This window comes from Mugil cephalus, chromosome 4 (genome assembly GCF_022458985.1).
Source record: "Mugil cephalus isolate CIBA_MC_2020 chromosome 4, CIBA_Mcephalus_1.1, whole genome shotgun sequence".
Taxonomy (NCBI): domain Eukaryota; kingdom Metazoa; phylum Chordata; class Actinopteri; order Mugiliformes; family Mugilidae; genus Mugil; species Mugil cephalus.
This window is the reverse complement of record NC_061773.1, coordinates 20,099,515-20,116,616: the sequence shown is the minus strand read 5'-3', so window position 1 is coordinate 20,116,616 and position 17,102 is coordinate 20,099,515. Positions and strand designations below refer to the sequence as shown.

Below are 17,102 nucleotides of genomic sequence, written 5' to 3'. Positions count from 1 at the left end.
CCTTTCCTGGCTGGTATTTGACCTCTCACAGCTTGGAGCCTCGATGAGGATATAGAGAGAACGTGTTTGCTGAAAGATACTGGATTCTGCTTTCAGAGCGCAACCCTTGTTTAGGTTATTTGTTTATATGCTCGCGTTTTAATTAAACGCTTCATTAGATGTGGATGGTTGTGCATTCCAGTATCAAAGACAGTGACATTTAACTACAATTGAGTTTGCTCACACTTAAATGTGCTTTGCATTTGGAAGCTAAAATGAGCAACCAAACGTAATTTGCAGGCGTTTCTAATCACCCGTGCTGCTCTTAAAAAAAAGGTTTTTACAGCTCTGCTGCAAATTTTGACCTTAAACCTACCACTTACATTTAATGAAACCTACAATTTTGTGGCCTTTTTAGAAATCAGAAAACACTATATATATATATATATATATATACACACATATATACACATATATATATGAACTTCCTCCAGAACCTGAAAATGCAGCTGGACCACACCGATGACTCGCGTTATGTTTTGTCCATTAGCACTCCCCGTTAGACATACCAGCGAGCACAGGTCCTCCCCGTGCAACCTGTGAAAGCATGGGAATCTCATTTCAGTGCATCCCACTGAGCCAGACTCTAAATCAGAGACAGAACCTATATCTGTATGCCACTTGTATTACCAGATAACCGCCAATCCCTCGTAAACGGCATGACCCCTCTCCCTATAAAGTTATTCTTAGCATATAGGTGAGACAAAAGGGAAAAACTGACATGTGTGAAGATGAAGACCGCCCTGTGGGTATTACTGCCTGTACTTTGTTAAGGAGGAGGACAGAAAGATGAAGGGATGAAACAGTAAGGGCAAAACAGACATAGATGAAATCACAGAGGAGGCATAAGAATGTGGAACGAAAAAAAAACTTTTAGTAGCAGCACAAACCAAATTCAGATTGATGACGTTTGAATAATGTGGGTAAATTGCCAGATGCTTCTAAAACAACATAGTACTTTTGTGAGTACAGATGACACAGATCATCATCACCGTTAGACCATGCTGGTCTTTAGTAATGCTGGTTTTGATCTCCACTCTTGGGAAAACCGAGGAGGCACGTCTGTAAACAATTTGTATGGCAGTGGAGACATTTATGGAAACCAATCCAATTCCGTGCGTCTATTCCAATCTTCTGAGCCCGTGTATTTGAAGTTAAGCCATAAAACTGAAGAGACGTTGTGTTTACCCTTCCAACTTAGAGAATGCGTGCACCACAGAGGGAAAATGCATCAAGCTCAGCAAGGGACCGTGTGTTTCCAGTGGTTGAAAATAATTTAAAAAGTAGAACTGCCATGTATCCGACCATGTGTTTATTATACATGGTTATAATGAGAAATGACACAGTAATCTATCCAGGCAGGCAGACAGAAAGGAGAAAGGCTCCTTTCTTCGTCCCAGTCATTTGCATGAAACTCCAACCTGCCAGATTCCTTTGGTGCCACAATGCTCATCAAGCTGCAAATAACTGCTCAGAGGACTATTTTTGTTTTTGTGCTCGGGTTTCTTCGTGCTTGACTTCAAAGGGGATTGTAACTTCGAGTTACTGCAGCTGAAAAACAGGAGGACAGAAGCATATAAACTAATTTCCTAGCCTATTACGAGGCCCCAGGTAGTGGAGGGACCTGGTTTAGCTGGTATGCGCAGTGCGGCTGGTTCACATTAACCGCGCTGACCAGCCCGTGCCAGTCACAAGTCCGCACGCACGACCTTTGGAAGAGTCACCATGGATGAATGGCGAGCAGTCTGGAGAAAAGAGTAATTTTGTTTCAGTGTTCTAAGTGTACAGCAACAGCGCAGTGTGTGCGTGTGTGTATGTGTGTGTGTGCGTGTAGGCGGAGTGGACCCATATATAAAAGCAGCGCATACTCCTCTCCTGTGCGTAAACGCGTAGGGCGCTGAACGCACAAATCCCTCGAGCGGTCTGGCAGTTCATGGAAAGCTCATACAAAGTTAAGGTAGGCGCAAAAGCGGAGGATCCCAAATGTTAATCAGATGAAAAATTGTCGTTTCTCAAAGAAAATTTTTCAAATGACAAACTTAGACATACCGACGACCCGCATTCTTGCTTCACCTGGAGCGCGAATAGGCGCCCCAAGTGTCCCCGAGGATGGTTTGAACTTCAGCTGTACGCGTTATCCCTGGGAGGACGTTGCAAATACAATCCTGGATTCATCTGGACACTTTGCGCATTGCGTCACTGGCAGAGAAATGCGTTTGTCTGTAAAATAGGCTACACATGATGTTGGAACTGATCTCTGCGGGAAGGCGCTTATCGCACCGTGAATGTTGCAAAGCACCGCAGAAACGAGGATGACGGTGTCTAATATGCTTGGGGCAAGTCGGCATCGGATGCTGGTGGCTCTCAGTTGGCTGCTCTTGTTTGTGGCTTGGAGCGGAGCAGGTGAGGCGCATCATCTTTCTGGGTCGATGTTATTTTAACGAATTGTGTTGTTGAACGCTGCTCTTCTCGCTGTTTGCATGCGATGTTTGTAGTCATAATGCCATGTTGCGTTACTTGTCTATAAAAGTCATGGCTTATCATCTTTTGCAGAGAGATCCCAACTGCTGTTTCTCTTTTAAAAGTAAAAGCCATACACGTAGCTCTTAGACTTGATACCTCGTGTTTTTCCATTTCCATGTAACCTGAGAGTTGTAATGCTGTGCAGTGGAGAGAGGGCAGGATTCTGTGACAGCAGAAGCTGTGGCACAATGGTCCGGCAGATTAAATATTCATGGAAAGCACAAAGAGAAGGACTTTGGTGTTGTCCCTGATGTCAGTGCTGCAAAGTGCTAGCACTTCAGTGAAAGCATTTCTGTCACAGGATGTAAAACCACTGATCTGATAAATCACTGCTACAGAGAATTTCATTCTCATTCACCCTCTCTGTCAGTTTCTAGATGTGCGGACCGCGCTTGTAGTCCACCCATAGGAAACCTGGCCAGTGGCAGGACTCTGCTCACTCTCTCAAGCTGCTGTGGGAACAGCACCGTCCATCCTCACCTATGCCCCCACCCCTGCCCGGAGGACACTCACCCGCCTGCTCACATGACTGATGATTCTTTCTTACATCCGGATACCTGGTGGGCTTCAGGTGGAGGTACCACCGTGCAGGGGAACCAGGATGAAATACGGTTGGATCTGGAGACACAGTTCTGTCTGTCTCATGTGGTTCTGGTGTTCAAGTCGCCACGGCCTGCCGCCATGGCCATTGAACGTTCTGCTGACTTTGGAAAGACCTGGGGACCCGTCAAAGTCTTTGCACAAAACTGCAGCGTGGAGTTTGGTTTGCCCGACGACTTTGACCAGCCAGGCTCAGTGTGTACGTCGCGTTACACAAGTGCTGCGCCGTGCAGTGGTGGGGAGGTAAGTGAAGGCGTGAAGCATCATCAGAATGTTTGATTCAGTTCTATTTAACACTCTGTTTCTAATCCCAGATAATACTACGCACTCTGGACCCCAGCGGCGCTAAAACACTCGACCCCTACAGTCCAGAGGCCCTCGCCCGCCTGACCCTCACAAATCTCCGCATCAGACTGCTGAAAGCTCAGCGCTGTCCGTCATCTCTGAGTGCCACAGAAAGTCCAGTTCCAGCACCTTATGCTATTTACACTTTACAGGCCAGAGGGACCTGCCTGTGCCACGGGCACGCTGAGCATTGTGTACCATACAACAGCAGTCACGACAAAATACAGGACAGTAATGTGGTGAGTAGATCAGCCCATGTGTTTGTATATGACTGTGACAGAAAGTGTGTTAGTTACACGTAGACTATACATTCATGTTCAAGTTAAAAACTTACTTACAGTATCTTGATTTAATCTTGATTTTCACTTTCCACCACCTGCCTGGGTGCATGTTATCTCTGTCAGTGACTAAGCAGCCTCGGTTGTGTCTCCCAGGTGTTCGGTAGGTGTTTGTGTACTCACCACACAGCAGGAGATCACTGTGAGAAGTGTGCCCCGCTCTACAATGATCGTCCCTGGAGGCCGGCTAACGGCAGCAGCGGGGAGTCCAACCCATGCCAGAGTAAGCGACCACCAACGGGACTGCACAGACATCAGATCAGCAAACAGAGACTTTTTTTTTCTTCCATTATCATATGCTTAAAGCGTGGGCTCGTTTGTTATGCAACGCTTTCACATTTTGCCAAGATGCACCACATAAATCAGGTCCTGTAAGTAGGAGTAAAGCAACTCTACCAGACTAAACAACTGAACCCCACTGAAGCCATTATCTTCAGCTGTGTGGGTAGGCTAGGTCACCTTTGGTCACGTGACCCCGAGCTTGTTGAGGATCTTTAAATTGTGGTCTGCATAACAACGTAACACACACACAAACTAAACACAGAGACTTGCATATTCTGACGCTTGCTCCCTTTCCTTCTCCTCGCCACCTCTCTCACGTCAAGAGTGCGAGTGCCACGGCCACGCAGATCAGTGTCACTTCTCTCAGCGGGCGTGGCTTTCCTCCGGCGGCACCAGCGGGGGCGTTTGTGAGGACTGCCAGCACAACACCGTCGGCCGCAGGTGCCAGCGGTGTCGCCACGGCTACCACCGCCATCCGTCCCAGCCCCTCGGCTCCCCCCACGCCTGCACACGTAACTGCCACTCATTGTCATTTTGTATTACCTGATGTGTGCTCAGCTCAAAGAAAGGGACGCTTAAAAACGCCTCGTAGCTCCACCTGCTGGCATCTTTGTAAACTCATTTCAGAATAAGAGGGAAATTTACAACTTTTACAAACCCGTACATTCGCAGGCTGTTGGTGTGATCCGAGGGGCTCTCTGCCTCCTCCACCTGGAGAGGAAGGACCCTGGTGTCACCCCAGGAGTGGCCAGTGCCACTGTAAACCTGGTGTAGGGGGCACAAGCTGCAGCCACTGCGCACCCGGCTACTGGGGCTTCGGAGAGGAGGGTTGCAAAGCCTGTGCCTGCCCACACAGCTGTGATCCAACCACTGGCCAGTGTCTGGACAGGTATTATGGGCGGGAATCAGTTTTCTAAAAGAAAATTTAACCGAAAAAAGGGCTGTGACTTATGTGATATGATGCTCTTCCTTTACAGCTACACAAATAATCGAGTGTTAAACGTCCCCATTGGCGGGAAAATCCCCGATTTGGATCATATGTTCCCAACGGAGGAAGATGCACAGTGGTCGAAGGAGCTCGCAGTCTCCGCTCTGCTTCACACAGGTGACTTTATCTGCATTGTGATGGTTAAAACTGTTGAATCACAAAGTGTCAGGGTACAAAAGGGATCAAAGAACAACTCTGTGTCTCCACACAGGGAAGTGCAGGTGTAAAGAGAAAAAGCTGAGAAGCATGTCTGAACTCTGCAAGGACAAACATGATTATGGTAAGAAATGAAATGATTTTCCGCAGCCTGGCTGACGCTTGGGAACATCTTCTCAGCCTTCTCTCTTTGTGGCCCATGACAGTGATCAAGGCAAGCGTGCTGTCCGCTCATGACAAAGGCAGCCACGCAGAAGTGCAGGTCAAGATCCGCAAGGTCCTTCAGTCAGGCCAGGTGCCGCTGTCCTTGGGGACAATCAGCATCTACCCTCTGTCCTGGACAAGTCGTGGCTGCACCTGCCCCATACTAAACCCAGGTAAGACATCATCTATACATGATAGTGAAAATGGGCTCATAACATACATTGAAACATAAATAACAGAGACAACAAACTGACACAGAAAAAAACAGTTATTATTAGATTCAATCAGTTTATAGAAGGTTACTTTTTTTCTTTTTAACAGGTGTGGACTACCTGCTAGCAGGACCAGAGGAGCATGGAACAGGGCGTTTGCTGGTCACCATGCAGAGTGTGGTGGTGCCATGGACACCTCGACTTGGTCTATTTATTTCAGAGGGCCTGAGGAACGGATGCCTATGATGCATATTATCCAGGAACAGAGGACACACACCAGAGGACTTGACGAGTCAGTGGACAATTCAGAAAATAAAAAAAGACTGAAAATCACTGCAATCCAAGATATTCAGGGAGTATATTTGTTATGGTTGGAGCAGATATGCTATGAATATTATACCTTTTTTTTATATCAACAAGTACATACGATTTGTCATATATGTATATATACTGTATGTGAACTGGAAAAGTTTAGGTTTAGTTCGTAAACATCACATACGGGGGCGCTGGCCGTGAACAGTTCATTTCCAGTTGGGGCTCTCCGCGTTATTCTCCAATGTGTTATCCCTCTTTTGTTCACTATCTAATAAATCTCAAAGTTTTTTGCACATACACACACAAAATTTATAGGGATGCTGTTCTTTGGCTTTAAAAAACAAACAAACAAAAAAAAAAGAAGTTGAAACAGTTAAATGATCATTTTAATCTTTTTGAGAAAACCACGCAGTCCTTTAAGGCCTGGATGATACTGGTTGTTAACCACAGTTAAAGACTCTAAACAGTGTTGGGACAAGGAAAAAAGACCAAATGAAGTCAGCGGTGAATGTAACAGGCCAATTAACAACTTCATTGTTCGTGCAGCGACAGATAAGGATGGATACCCTGAAGTTCCTGAAGAAGACCACGAGCGCTCCTAGAAACATTATGACATATAAACTGCACAGATATTCTGACAGCAGCCTTTCATTCTTGCCAGTTACATGTGTTTGGTCTCAAGTGACGGAAAGTAGGTAGAAGGATTTGGCTGAAGTAAAAAGCTGACTCTGTTTAAACCATAGGATGATTACGTCTTACCCTAAAGATTAGTTCTGAAGCAGTGTTAAGTGCTACTGACCAGCTGACATTAAACCGGCCAACACACATTCAGGATGCTAACACACTCCTGACTAACATGACAACAAGCAGCAAATTAAATTTCTGTTGCATATAAAGTGAGTCTTTTAGCCAACGTCCCTGCAGACATCAGCGCGGCCCAATATCGGTAATCATATCATTCAATAATATTTGAGTTCTCAGCAAAATGAGCACCCTGTATTTTTGTACCAACGCTACATTTCTCAGCAAGTCTTCCCCTGATGGCCTGTGAATATTTCCCACGAGTGTCAGAGCTGTGTCAGTGAGCCCTCTCCAAAGGCTTGAACGGGACAAAGGACCAATCGCAACTACTCAAGGAGATTCATTGATGCCGGGCAGTGTTTGTACAAAAACAACTAGAGCCTGCGGATGGTGACTGATTTGACTTTAGCTGGCGGCGTGGTTGTCTGTAGGTGAAGTGCTGTCAGAAGAGACTACTGAAGAGACCTGAGAAGAGTCCATCTCAGATGATAAGGCAGAATTGTCAGACGAGGCGGCGGACGAAGAAGCAGAGCTGGACTCTTCTTGGGAGGAGCTTTCCTTGTCTTCCTCCTGGGGATAGAGCTCGGGGTACCTCTGCATGCACTCTTGCATGTTGCGGAAGTTGTCGATGCACTCGGAGCCCTTCACCTCTTCCTTGCTGTAGTGGAAGCACGAGAAAGCCTCCTTGAACTGAGAGCCGCACGGGCCGCTGGCCATGCCCCCCAGACAGGGACAGTTCCAGTTTATGTCTCCATTTGGCAGAATCAGGCCTAAAGAAACAGCCAAAGAAACATACGAGTTAAAGGCCTTAAACTTGCTTTCTGTGTGAGTTTCTTACCATTTTTTGTGCAAATTTGCAATTTATGCAGTGTATTCTTCCTAAAGTGCTATTTCCATTTGGAATTGGTTAAATAATCATCCTTAACTCTGAGTGATACTTGTCGTCTCAAACACACAATTAACAGAAAGGGAATTGTAACCAAAGGAGCTTTAAATGGGCAATCGACCAATTTTAAACATGTAGCAAGTCCCACAAGGTCTTCTCTCTTTTTAGGAAGAAGCTTTCTAAAGATAACAGTGTCTCTGTGGCTATATGTGGGTCAGTGTTTGGATACAAACTTCACAGAGCAAAGATCAAAGTTTAAAATATGTGGACAGGGAGCGTCTAATGTAGCTGAAGGATTTCAGAATTGGTCATAGGAAGACTAAAATATTGTGCACTGATAACTCATGACATTAGATTTGATTACATGTTATTTGGCCAACATGAGACATTCATACGCACGGAGCTTTCAGATGACAAATAAATAAATAGGCATTGTCATCAGCACCAAAAACTCTTTGGTGGAATGGAAACAGCATTGTGATCAACGTGCATTACGGAAAATAAAGAATTTGCTCATCTCTTCACTTAAAGGGGTAATAATCAAGTTATGCTAGTCTTCACTTTGTTATAACGTCCTGTATTTTCTAACAGTAAAATAACTAAATAACTGTTTGGAAACCAGGTCCAGGAGAACTAAAGGACTAACCCTGCTCCTCGTAAGGATCGTCGGGGTCATCGGCGATCAGCTCAGCGTTGCTGGGAGCCTCGTGGTCTTCCTTGGTCACAAAGATGATGCGATCTTTACCTAAAACACAAATAAACAACAAATACACAGATTAGACATTCTTTTAATAGTGCTACAAATTACATTACTGCTGACAGTGACCCCCGTGATAGCGCTTTAGCTGAGGTTAGCCTGTTTTGCTTTAATTTTCTTGACAGCGCCAACAGGATGACCGCTCACATCTCTCCTGATCTGTAAGCTTACATGTCCAAGTAGTGCAGGGTGCAGCATATTGAATTATAAAGAAAATAGTAGAGTATGATGTAAACCTGTCGTTACGACAGCTAATAGTAAGGCTCGGCTGACCTGAAAGCTACAGTAAGGGATCGCTCTTCCTGCAGGTTAGCCTAGCTTTATGACATTGCCAAACTACAGACGGGAAAAAAATGAATTAAAGAAGGAAGTAATTACCTTCTTGTTTACAGTACGACATGTCTGCCGGTGTTTTCGTGCGTCGGTCGCCCTCCTTTGTGATAACAAATGACGAGAATACGAGAAGTTATTCAACAAGGGTTTCATTTGACAGGCTAGCCGGCGTCAGACTGCCCCTCTGACCTGTTCACATGCGGCCCCGCCGGGCGCACAAATATGACGTCACGTCTTATTTTAATTCAATAAACCAACAATTTTACTCCAAATAAAACAAATTAAAAATAATTATCATAAGAACGCGTCACAAGCCTTTATTATTATTATTGTTATTATGTATTTAATTAAACAGTACAATGATACTACTTATACTTACATATCGTTAGCCTGATAGCATAATTGCCTTCAATGTTTTGCAACAAGAAAAAATATTTTTAGCAAGAACATTGGTATTTTTAATGATATTGTAACAGTTAGTCAAAAAACGGCTTAGGCAATTATGTTAGTAGGCTAATGATATATTATTATATATTAATACAATCGTTGGGTTTGGGAATAATTTAAAATGAAATTTAACAAGAGGTTTTGGCTCATTAAGCTCTGGTTACCAGTTATTTTTTATGACGTTTTGGGGCTAAAGTTTGTCCATTAAATGTTGATTATGATTCCGTGGTACCATAAAGCAAGAGCAGTGAGGACATGGATGAGCAACAGGAAAATACAGAGTGAAACTTAGTTTAGTGAAATAGATATATATTATATAATAATAATCATAACAATAATAATAATTTTAAAAAAATTATGCTGAGCTTATTTATTCTGAGGTTTTCATATTTACAGTGGATCCCCCTTTATCATAATTTCAAAGAATTTCTGAATTCTTATTTTATGCCCTACATCAGTGTAGCTTTCCCCCCTCAAAGTGTTTTTGTTGTTCCTATCATGACTTGTTAATTATAACCCTTTCTTCAGTGTTAGTTTTATTAATAGTATGTCTTCACCTTTTTAATGTAAAGCACATTGAGTTGCCCTGTATATGAAATGTGCAACATAAACAAAGCTGCCTTGCCTTTAGAAACCGGCAGTAACTTTAATAACTGCTTCCCTTATTATTGTTAATGGCTCGTATGGTTAGAGGGTGTGCGCTTTGGCTCGCTAGAAAAACAGTTGATAATCAGTAGGTGCCGAATATAACTCCAGTGCTATGAGTCTGTTGCCCTCTAATGGTAAAGTTCTGGGGAGCCTCAAAGGAACCAGCTCTCACTAAATTTAACTACTGCCTTAAAGCACTGGTTGTATCTGGTTCATCTTAAATCTCACATACTCTCGTAGAAAATTAGAGATGAGTGTAAATGTGGCTGAATCTGAAATCACAACTAAAAACTGAACTTGCAGCTCTTGTAAGTAAATAGCATTTGTATTGGCTATATTTTATTCAGTCTTATTGTGTCGAAATCAAAAGACATGCACAACCTGTGCTAAAGGTAATTTGAATGCTTGCTTCCATTATCTAGCCCACATGTAGTCTCCTTTTAGCAGTTATCAAAAGAATGAAGAACGCACTTTCCAAATGTGTTGGAAAACAAATCCTTTTTTTTTTTTTAATAACACAATTATGTTCGTTACATAAAGTAAAAACGAAAATGAAACCCCTTTTTCATCCCTATCAAACCCACCCTCATCCCGACCATCTCGGCAGTTTTGTGCAGCGAATCAGTCTGGGAATAAAAGAGTATGACGACACAGACAAACACTTTTCCTTTGAGGACCCAGAGACGGAGGACGAACACTGTGCCCTACATAAGACCAGAATGAAGATGAACTTAGTCCATGATTTAAAATCAAAAGTGAAAAACAGTTTGTCTGAGATAATCAGAAACCCTACTGTAGGCCACTAAAAAACCTCAAGCATGTTGGCTAGGTGATGAACACGACATGGCTTTCTTTCAGCTCCCCAGAAATGTCCAGACACAGTGCTTCCAGCTTTAAATAACATGATGCAATGAACAATGCCTGAGGTAAGTTAAAGACGGCACCTCACACGTTTGTGCTTGTAGGCATTCTTCAGCTGATAGACAGTCAGTGGGGATTTAGGCAGCCTGCAGAGAGATGGGTAATTGCTACTGGAATAAAAAGGACCAAAGAAAGAACAATACTGTTCTCAGCCCTGGGAGTAACTTAAACTGTTTACTCGACATTGAGACTCAAGAGCAGTATATTGGATAACAAATGTGATGGACTAAAATTACCAATCCCAGCAGCAAAATACACTGATTGTACAAATTGCAAAAACAATGCAAAATAAAAAAAATATGAGGGTGGATTCTTTGTGTCTGATGTGCGTCCGATGATATTTTTCTAGAAGAGCAGTGCTCCCATGCTGCCGACTTCGCTCTGCTCCTTCACGAAGATCTCAAAGTACTGGTAGATGATGGTCACGGCCAAGAGGATTCCTGTACCTGAGCCGATGGCACCCAGGAAGTCGGCCATGACAGACAGCCCTCCTATACAGAGCCCACCGAATGCAGCAGCTGTGGGGATGTACCTGAAGGTACAGATGACAAACACATAAATATTGAAGAACACAGATGTAATCCAATACCTGAGATTGCATTTCTGAGTTTGATTCGTACCTGTTAAGTTCATGCACCATGGAGGTTTCTCTGTGTCCCCTCATTACCATCTGCTGCTCCTTCAGCTGCTTTGCCACCTTTGGAGTCACAAAATGAGTTTTAATTTAGTGGATATTTTTTAACATGGGACTCACTGCCCAAACTGATGCCACACACTTACATCTTTGGCAGAGGATCCTGAGACCTCAATCCAGGTCTTGGAGAAGAAGGCACAGGAACCAAGCATGAAGACGATGTAGATGACGGCGTGAACCGGGTCGTCTAGTACAGAAGTGAACGACTCCGGAGGGGAAAGGTAGTAGCAGAGACCTCCCACTGGGTAGGCCCGAGCTGGTCCTCCACTCGAAGTGTCCTGAACACAAATGTTTTATCAGTTAGATAAACTTGTATTAGAGCAGAGGTGGGTCGAGTAATCGGGGAAATTTCCCTGGGGACTAAGGGGCTCTCAGTAATCCTGAATCTTGATATTTCTGACTGGGAAAGTCTTGGTAGCATTTAATATCACAGTCTCAAAATCTCAAAAACAGTATCACAGTAACAGTAAAAATCAATTTTTCCTTGCACTGGATGACCACATTTGCAAAACAGGATCTCTCAATCGACATAAGCGTGACTTGAATCTCCCCCACGCTCAACACTGTTGAAGTGTCACTGCTTTATATGATATTATTGTTTTTCTTATGCATTTCCACCACCAATTTGACTGCAGTAGGCTGTTGTACAGTTATATAGCTGCACACAAAAAATATGTGCAAAGACCGACATCTAATTTGTCTAATTTTCATAATTTTTGTGTTACAATAGCAATAGTACCAGTTAAATTCCTCATTATAGTCTCCTGTGACATGGACTGGATATGTTAGAGACAAATCAAATCGATTATGTACTTACAGACCAGGTTCCCAAGAGGTTGACAAGGAAGTTGCCACTGAAACGTGTTGAAAGCATCTGAGAAATCACGTAGAGATTAGAGACGAGGGCGGACTGCAGGATGATGGGGATGTTGGAGGTATAGAACAGTTTGATAGGGTAGGTGTTGTATTGACCACGGTAGCGGGCTGACTTGATGGGCAGGTCCACTCTGAAGCCCTGTAGAAGTAATAATCATTTAATTCCATTTTCCTTTCAGTGCAATAAAAGCAGGTTGGGGCATGACTACATTTGCCACGTTGTCAGCTCACCTGGAAGTATATGACCACTGCGAAAACAAAGACGGTGGCGATGAGGTTCATGAGGTTGGGCAGGTTTTGCCTGTAGAAGGCTTCTCTCAGGGCGCGGACCTTGTCGGTGCGGGTGGCCAGCAGATGGAAGAGCGCAATGATAGCACCCTCGAACTCAGTACCTGGAAAAAAAAAAAAAACACAGGGTCAGGCTTTGTAAAACAGATGAAGAGACACTAACCCTCGCCATCACGCAGCTTCAAAATGTTTGAGCTTACCTCTGCCGGTGTTGACAGTGGTGGGGCTGAAGGCCTTCCAGACGATGGTCTCACAGATGTTAGTAGCAATGAAGAGAGAAATACCAGATCCAAGACCATAGCCCTTCTGGAGGAGCTCATCCAGTAGCAAGACTATGAGGCCTGCAACAAAGAGCTAAAGACACAGAGAGGGGGTTTGAACCGCGACAGGACAAGAAGACAGCAGAATATATGAAACAATTATCTTCTAGTCTATCATGTTGCAGCTTATCACAGTCTATTTATATTAATAAAAAGGAGTCATATTGTTCATCGTAAGTCTTTATCAATGTAGAGAATATAAATATAAAAACATTCTGAAGAGCTTGATCAACACTGTATCATTTATATCTTAGACCAGGAGCAGCAGTGGCCTTTTATATTAACCTGGATGATGATGAGCAAGCATATTCCAGCTCCCATCTCCGAGGGGTCTCCATACATGCCAGTCATAACATATACAATGGCCTGTCCGATGGTGATGATCATTCCGAACACTGCAGAAGTAAAGAGAGAAACATCTTTGAAATTGGCAAAACCGGCTTCACGGAACGACGATGAGGAATGTGGACTTTTCAAAGTTTCAAAGACATCTTCAAGGTTTCAAAAGATGTGAGGCATGTTCTAAAAATAGCGAGCGTGGAGTGTAATAATACCTACATTTCTGAGCTCCATTAAATAGGGCTCTGTCTTTTGGAGTGTCTCCCACTTCAATGATCTTGGCACCAGCCAGCAGCTGCATGATGAGGCCTGAGGTGACAATGGGTGAGATACCCAGCTCCATCAGAGTACCTGGGGAACAAAGAAGGCAGCTTTAACGACACAGTCCGCATCGCTACCTGCAACACGATCAAAACCGATGCAAATGCGTCTACAACTGCTGACCTTTGACATGTGATAATGGGATTGCGTCACTGCTGATAACAACAGTGGAACTAGATTATTTCAGAGCTGCAGAGGACTGAAAAGAGCTCTGTGAGAACCAAGTTAACAGATGCACGCACCTCTGTTGGAAGCCAGGATGACTCTCATCCAATAGAAAGGATCTGCTGAATCTGATGACATGATGCCAAAAAGTGGAATCTGAACGAAGAAGAAAAAATAAGATGTAAACTCATTGTTACACAAAGAACCATCACCATCAATCAAGAGCATTAAAAGCAGGCTGGTTGTCGTCAACAGATACCAACCTGGCAGCAGACAAGAAAGATGAAGAGTGTGATGGCGGTCCATAGCACCTTTTCCCTAAACTGAATCTGCAAGGTTTTAAGAAAGAAAAAAAAAAGAGTGAGCAGATTAGATTACATTTATATTTAATCACGTGTGCACAGTGCATTCATAAAGCTACTTTAGAACAAAAGAACAAACCTTTCTTTCTGGTTTCTGGATTTCTGGCAGGACCGCACAGAAAGGCTTGATGACTTCCAAAAATTTAACTGCACAGAGAGAACATACATGTTAAAACTAAACCAAAGTGATGGTGCATTGGCACAAAACTTTAAGACTGGCATATTTACTTTACGTGTGAGTAATAGTGGCGCTTTTGGTCACCTAGAACTAGGTAAGTTTGCATGCTACGTCATCACTAGCCATCAGCTGAACAGCTGCCAACAAAGCTGTAGACACATACATGGCAGTCTGGAGGATGGCTAATGCTGCAACAAGCAGTGAGTGAGCTCCAGCAGTAGTATGTGAATACAGAAACTTAAATGTGAGCATGGTTAAGGCCAACTAGTAACCAGCGTGTAGTCACTTTCAGACCATTTTTAGCTCTGTCAATCAAAGCCGGAGCTGGCTTTGACAGCGAAGTGGTTTCACACACACACTTCTCACTTCTTTTCAGCAACTCACCTACTCCATCGTGCATGCTAAACTACATCAAAATGTGCCGCCATAAAAGCGAGGAGACCCCAGAGTTATCGTTGCAGAAAATCCCCCACTTCACCAGTGTATCCGGCCAATACTAGCGGGATGCTAACTAGCATTCAATCACAGATCGTGTTAAAAGAGGAAGTTTAGAAACATCCTCTTGAAAAGGACACACAAATAAGACGGTAACAATAACGGGTGAACGGTCTGGGCTAATCTTAATTCAATTAGAGTAAACTTGCCGCTTGTTGTGAGCTAGCGGTATCTGCCATCTAACCTGCCCAAGGTTAGCCAATTAGCTTGTGCCCATTATTGTTCGTAATTAATACAATTTAAAAAAAAAGACAGTGGGTGTTTAAGATCACCCGCGACACGTGTAGACAAGAAAGTGATCTCACGTACTCCCCATGGTGTCCTTAGTCCGTCTTCGGCCGTGTTTTTGGTACCAGTCTGAGCGCTGCGTGGATTCAGTGTGGCTCCATCCAGCCGCTCCGTGGAAAAGAGAGAGAGACACGTCACCAGAGCAGCCGCTGAAACACGTCACTTCTCCGGGACTCACGGAGCCCACCCGCTGCTCTCTGCAGGCCACGTAAGCCCTGGCCGTGGACACACTAAGTCCGGGGTGATAAAACAACACGGACAGCTCAGAAAATACATTAATTTATTTGATAATATTCATAAATTAACCGCTTTAAAGTCAGAGTCCTCCCATCCGACAGAGGGCGCCCCAGAACTGCGTCATCAGCGTCACTGGCTCAGTTTTTTTACTCAAACTTTATTTAACAAACGTATCAATTACAGAACATATAAATCACATCAAAACACAAATATACGAAAAACAAAATCTAACATACAGGATGCCGGGGCCGTAGGAGTTTACAGGAAAATATTATATTGATCACACACATTAAGGGAGAACTTAATGGAAACAATATATTGCTCAACCTCGCTGTAAAAGACAACAGATGTAGACATTTTGTGTGTAAACTTACATCTATGAATGTAAAAATTCGCCTGTGATAAAATGAGATTAATGGTGAATGTTTCATTAGGATTTGCCTTATTTCTGTCAAAGAGCCCCAACACACATCCTTCCAAAACTTCTTAAATTTTATTTATTTTTAAATAATATTCACAATAAAATTACAAAATTAAATGAGTATACTAGCAGAAATTAGGACACTACACGCTCCTCCTTTCAACAATGTTTTTTTTTTTTTTTAAAAAAAAGTGGTAATTCAATGTGAGAAAATTATAGAATTTATTAGGCTACTAACATTTGAACTGTAAAAATTCCTATTGTATAATATTTATGGATGTGCCTTATTTATTTATGTATTATTTTGTTTTTTTTATCTTTTTCTTTTTGTCTTTTTCTTTAATTTACTTTAATTATTTGTTTATTTTCATTGTGCAACTTAATTTGCTGAAATAAAGTTGGTGGTGTGTTTTGGATTCATCGTATTGTGTGGTAATATTTTAGTGAGGAAGCTGTTGTAACTCCTCCAGTGAGCCGAAACCCTCTGAGGGAGAAGTGACTATGAAGCCAAATACATGGATTTTATTGTCATTTAATGTGGATCAATAACATCATAATGTCTGTGAACCATAGGTGTGTCCAGTCCATTCTTAGGTTTTTGGGTTTGTCCCCCTAAAAATAAAAAAAATAAACTTTTTTGTTGTTGTTGTTTGTTTGTGTTTCTATGATAAAATGAGAAAAAAAAAATCAGCACAATAGTAGAAAGTATGTGGTTTAAACATGATCTTCTAATAAGGACATGGACTCCCAATGTAGACTCCTCCACATTTCATGATCATTTCTAAGTCACACCCAGTAACTAAGAAATAACGCACTGGATGTTTGTGTTTCAGCGTTAACTGCTCACCACTAGAGCTCAGTGTTGCTTCAGTGCAGAACGACTCTGCCTACGCTCTCTTCAAACTCTGGTGCAAAAAGACGTGACAATTTCACATAACAATGGAGCCATACGCAATTAGACTGACAACGTTCACTGATTGTCTTTATACACTGTTTGCGTGTTGTGTTGACCAGATTATCTATGATCTATATGATATGTCATTTTATTTTACGGACCTATGTGTATTTGTACATGTATACATTGTTTGTTTTGTTTTTTTCCAGGAACCAGAATGTAAAGAATCAAGGCTCCACTTCCATCAGATAAAACCACAAGTTAATGCAATTACACTAATGATCCAATAAAAGTGAGGTCATTGCTCTGCATGTACTTTTACAGTTGGGTGGACTTTGTTAATAATACATTGAATTCAAAATGTTTGCTTTCACTAAAAGCCGTCTCTACACATACAAAAAAAAAAAAAAAAAAAAAAACACTCTACA

The 17,102-nt window shown here is 42.7% G+C and overlaps 3 protein-coding genes across 3 annotated transcripts; 1 reads left to right on the top strand and 2 right to left on the bottom strand.

Annotated features, from left to right (window-relative positions):
- The first annotated feature begins 1,569 nt into the window (after window positions 1-1,569).
- On the top strand, window positions 1,570-6,368 carry si:dkey-202e22.2 (netrin-4). Its single transcript, XM_047583565.1, has 10 exons — window positions 1,570-2,442; window positions 2,933-3,405; window positions 3,477-3,746; window positions 3,942-4,068; window positions 4,451-4,639; window positions 4,800-5,016; window positions 5,105-5,232; window positions 5,327-5,395; window positions 5,478-5,648; window positions 5,797-6,368. The coding sequence occupies exons 1-10, from the start codon at window positions 2,325-2,327 to the stop codon at window positions 5,931-5,933; spliced, it is 1,899 nt and encodes a 632-aa protein (XP_047439521.1). The 5' UTR covers window positions 1,570-2,324; the 3' UTR covers window positions 5,934-6,368.
- A 2-nt stretch (window positions 6,369-6,370) lies between these two features.
- On the bottom strand, window positions 6,371-8,986 carry chchd4a (coiled-coil-helix-coiled-coil-helix domain containing 4a). Its single transcript, XM_047583566.1, has 3 exons — window positions 8,825-8,986; window positions 8,336-8,434; window positions 6,371-7,573 (listed from the first exon to the last, which is right to left on the bottom strand). The coding sequence occupies exons 1-3, from the start codon at window positions 8,844-8,846 to the stop codon at window positions 7,209-7,211; spliced, it is 486 nt and encodes a 161-aa protein (XP_047439522.1). The 5' UTR covers window positions 8,847-8,986; the 3' UTR covers window positions 6,371-7,208.
- A 1,367-nt stretch (window positions 8,987-10,353) lies between these two features.
- On the bottom strand, window positions 10,354-15,306 carry LOC125006818 (protein transport protein Sec61 subunit alpha-like 1). Its single transcript, XM_047583232.1, has 12 exons — window positions 15,143-15,306; window positions 14,240-14,307; window positions 14,062-14,127; window positions 13,876-13,954; window positions 13,532-13,663; window positions 13,259-13,368; window positions 12,854-13,007; window positions 12,597-12,757; window positions 12,307-12,504; window positions 11,576-11,767; window positions 11,416-11,492; window positions 10,354-11,327 (listed from the first exon to the last, which is right to left on the bottom strand). The coding sequence occupies exons 1-12, from the start codon at window positions 15,147-15,149 to the stop codon at window positions 11,141-11,143; spliced, it is 1,431 nt and encodes a 476-aa protein (XP_047439188.1). The 5' UTR covers window positions 15,150-15,306; the 3' UTR covers window positions 10,354-11,140.
- Window positions 15,307-17,102: the final 1,796 nt, after the last annotated feature.

Coding starts and splice junctions, on each gene's coding strand:
- si:dkey-202e22.2 (XM_047583565.1), top strand. CDS start 2,325: ATGTTGCAAAGCACCGCAGAAACGAGGATGACGGTGTCTAATATGCTT. Junction 3,406..3,476: donor CGCCGTGCAGTGGTGGGGAG/GTAAGTGAAGGC, acceptor TTCTAATCCCAG/ATAATACTACGCACTCTGGA. Junction 5,649..5,796: donor CTGCCCCATACTAAACCCAG/GTAAGACATCAT, acceptor TCTTTTTAACAG/GTGTGGACTACCTGCTAGCA.
- chchd4a (XM_047583566.1), bottom strand. CDS start 8,846: ATGTCGTACTGTAAACAAGAAG. Junction 8,435..8,824: donor GTCGTACTGTAAACAAGAAG/GTAATTACTTCC, acceptor TTTGTGTTTTAG/GTAAAGATCGCATCATCTTT. Junction 7,574..8,335: donor CGATCCTTACGAGGAGCAGG/GTTAGTCCTTTA, acceptor CTGTTTCTTTAG/GCCTGATTCTGCCAAATGGA.
- LOC125006818 (XM_047583232.1), bottom strand. Junction 14,128..14,239: donor TCCAGAAACCAGAAAGAAAG/GTTTGTTCTTTT, acceptor AAAACCTTGCAG/ATTCAGTTTAGGGAAAAGGT. Junction 12,758..12,853: donor CACTGTCAACACCGGCAGAG/GTAAGCTCAAAC, acceptor TTTTTTTTCCAG/GTACTGAGTTCGAGGGTGCT.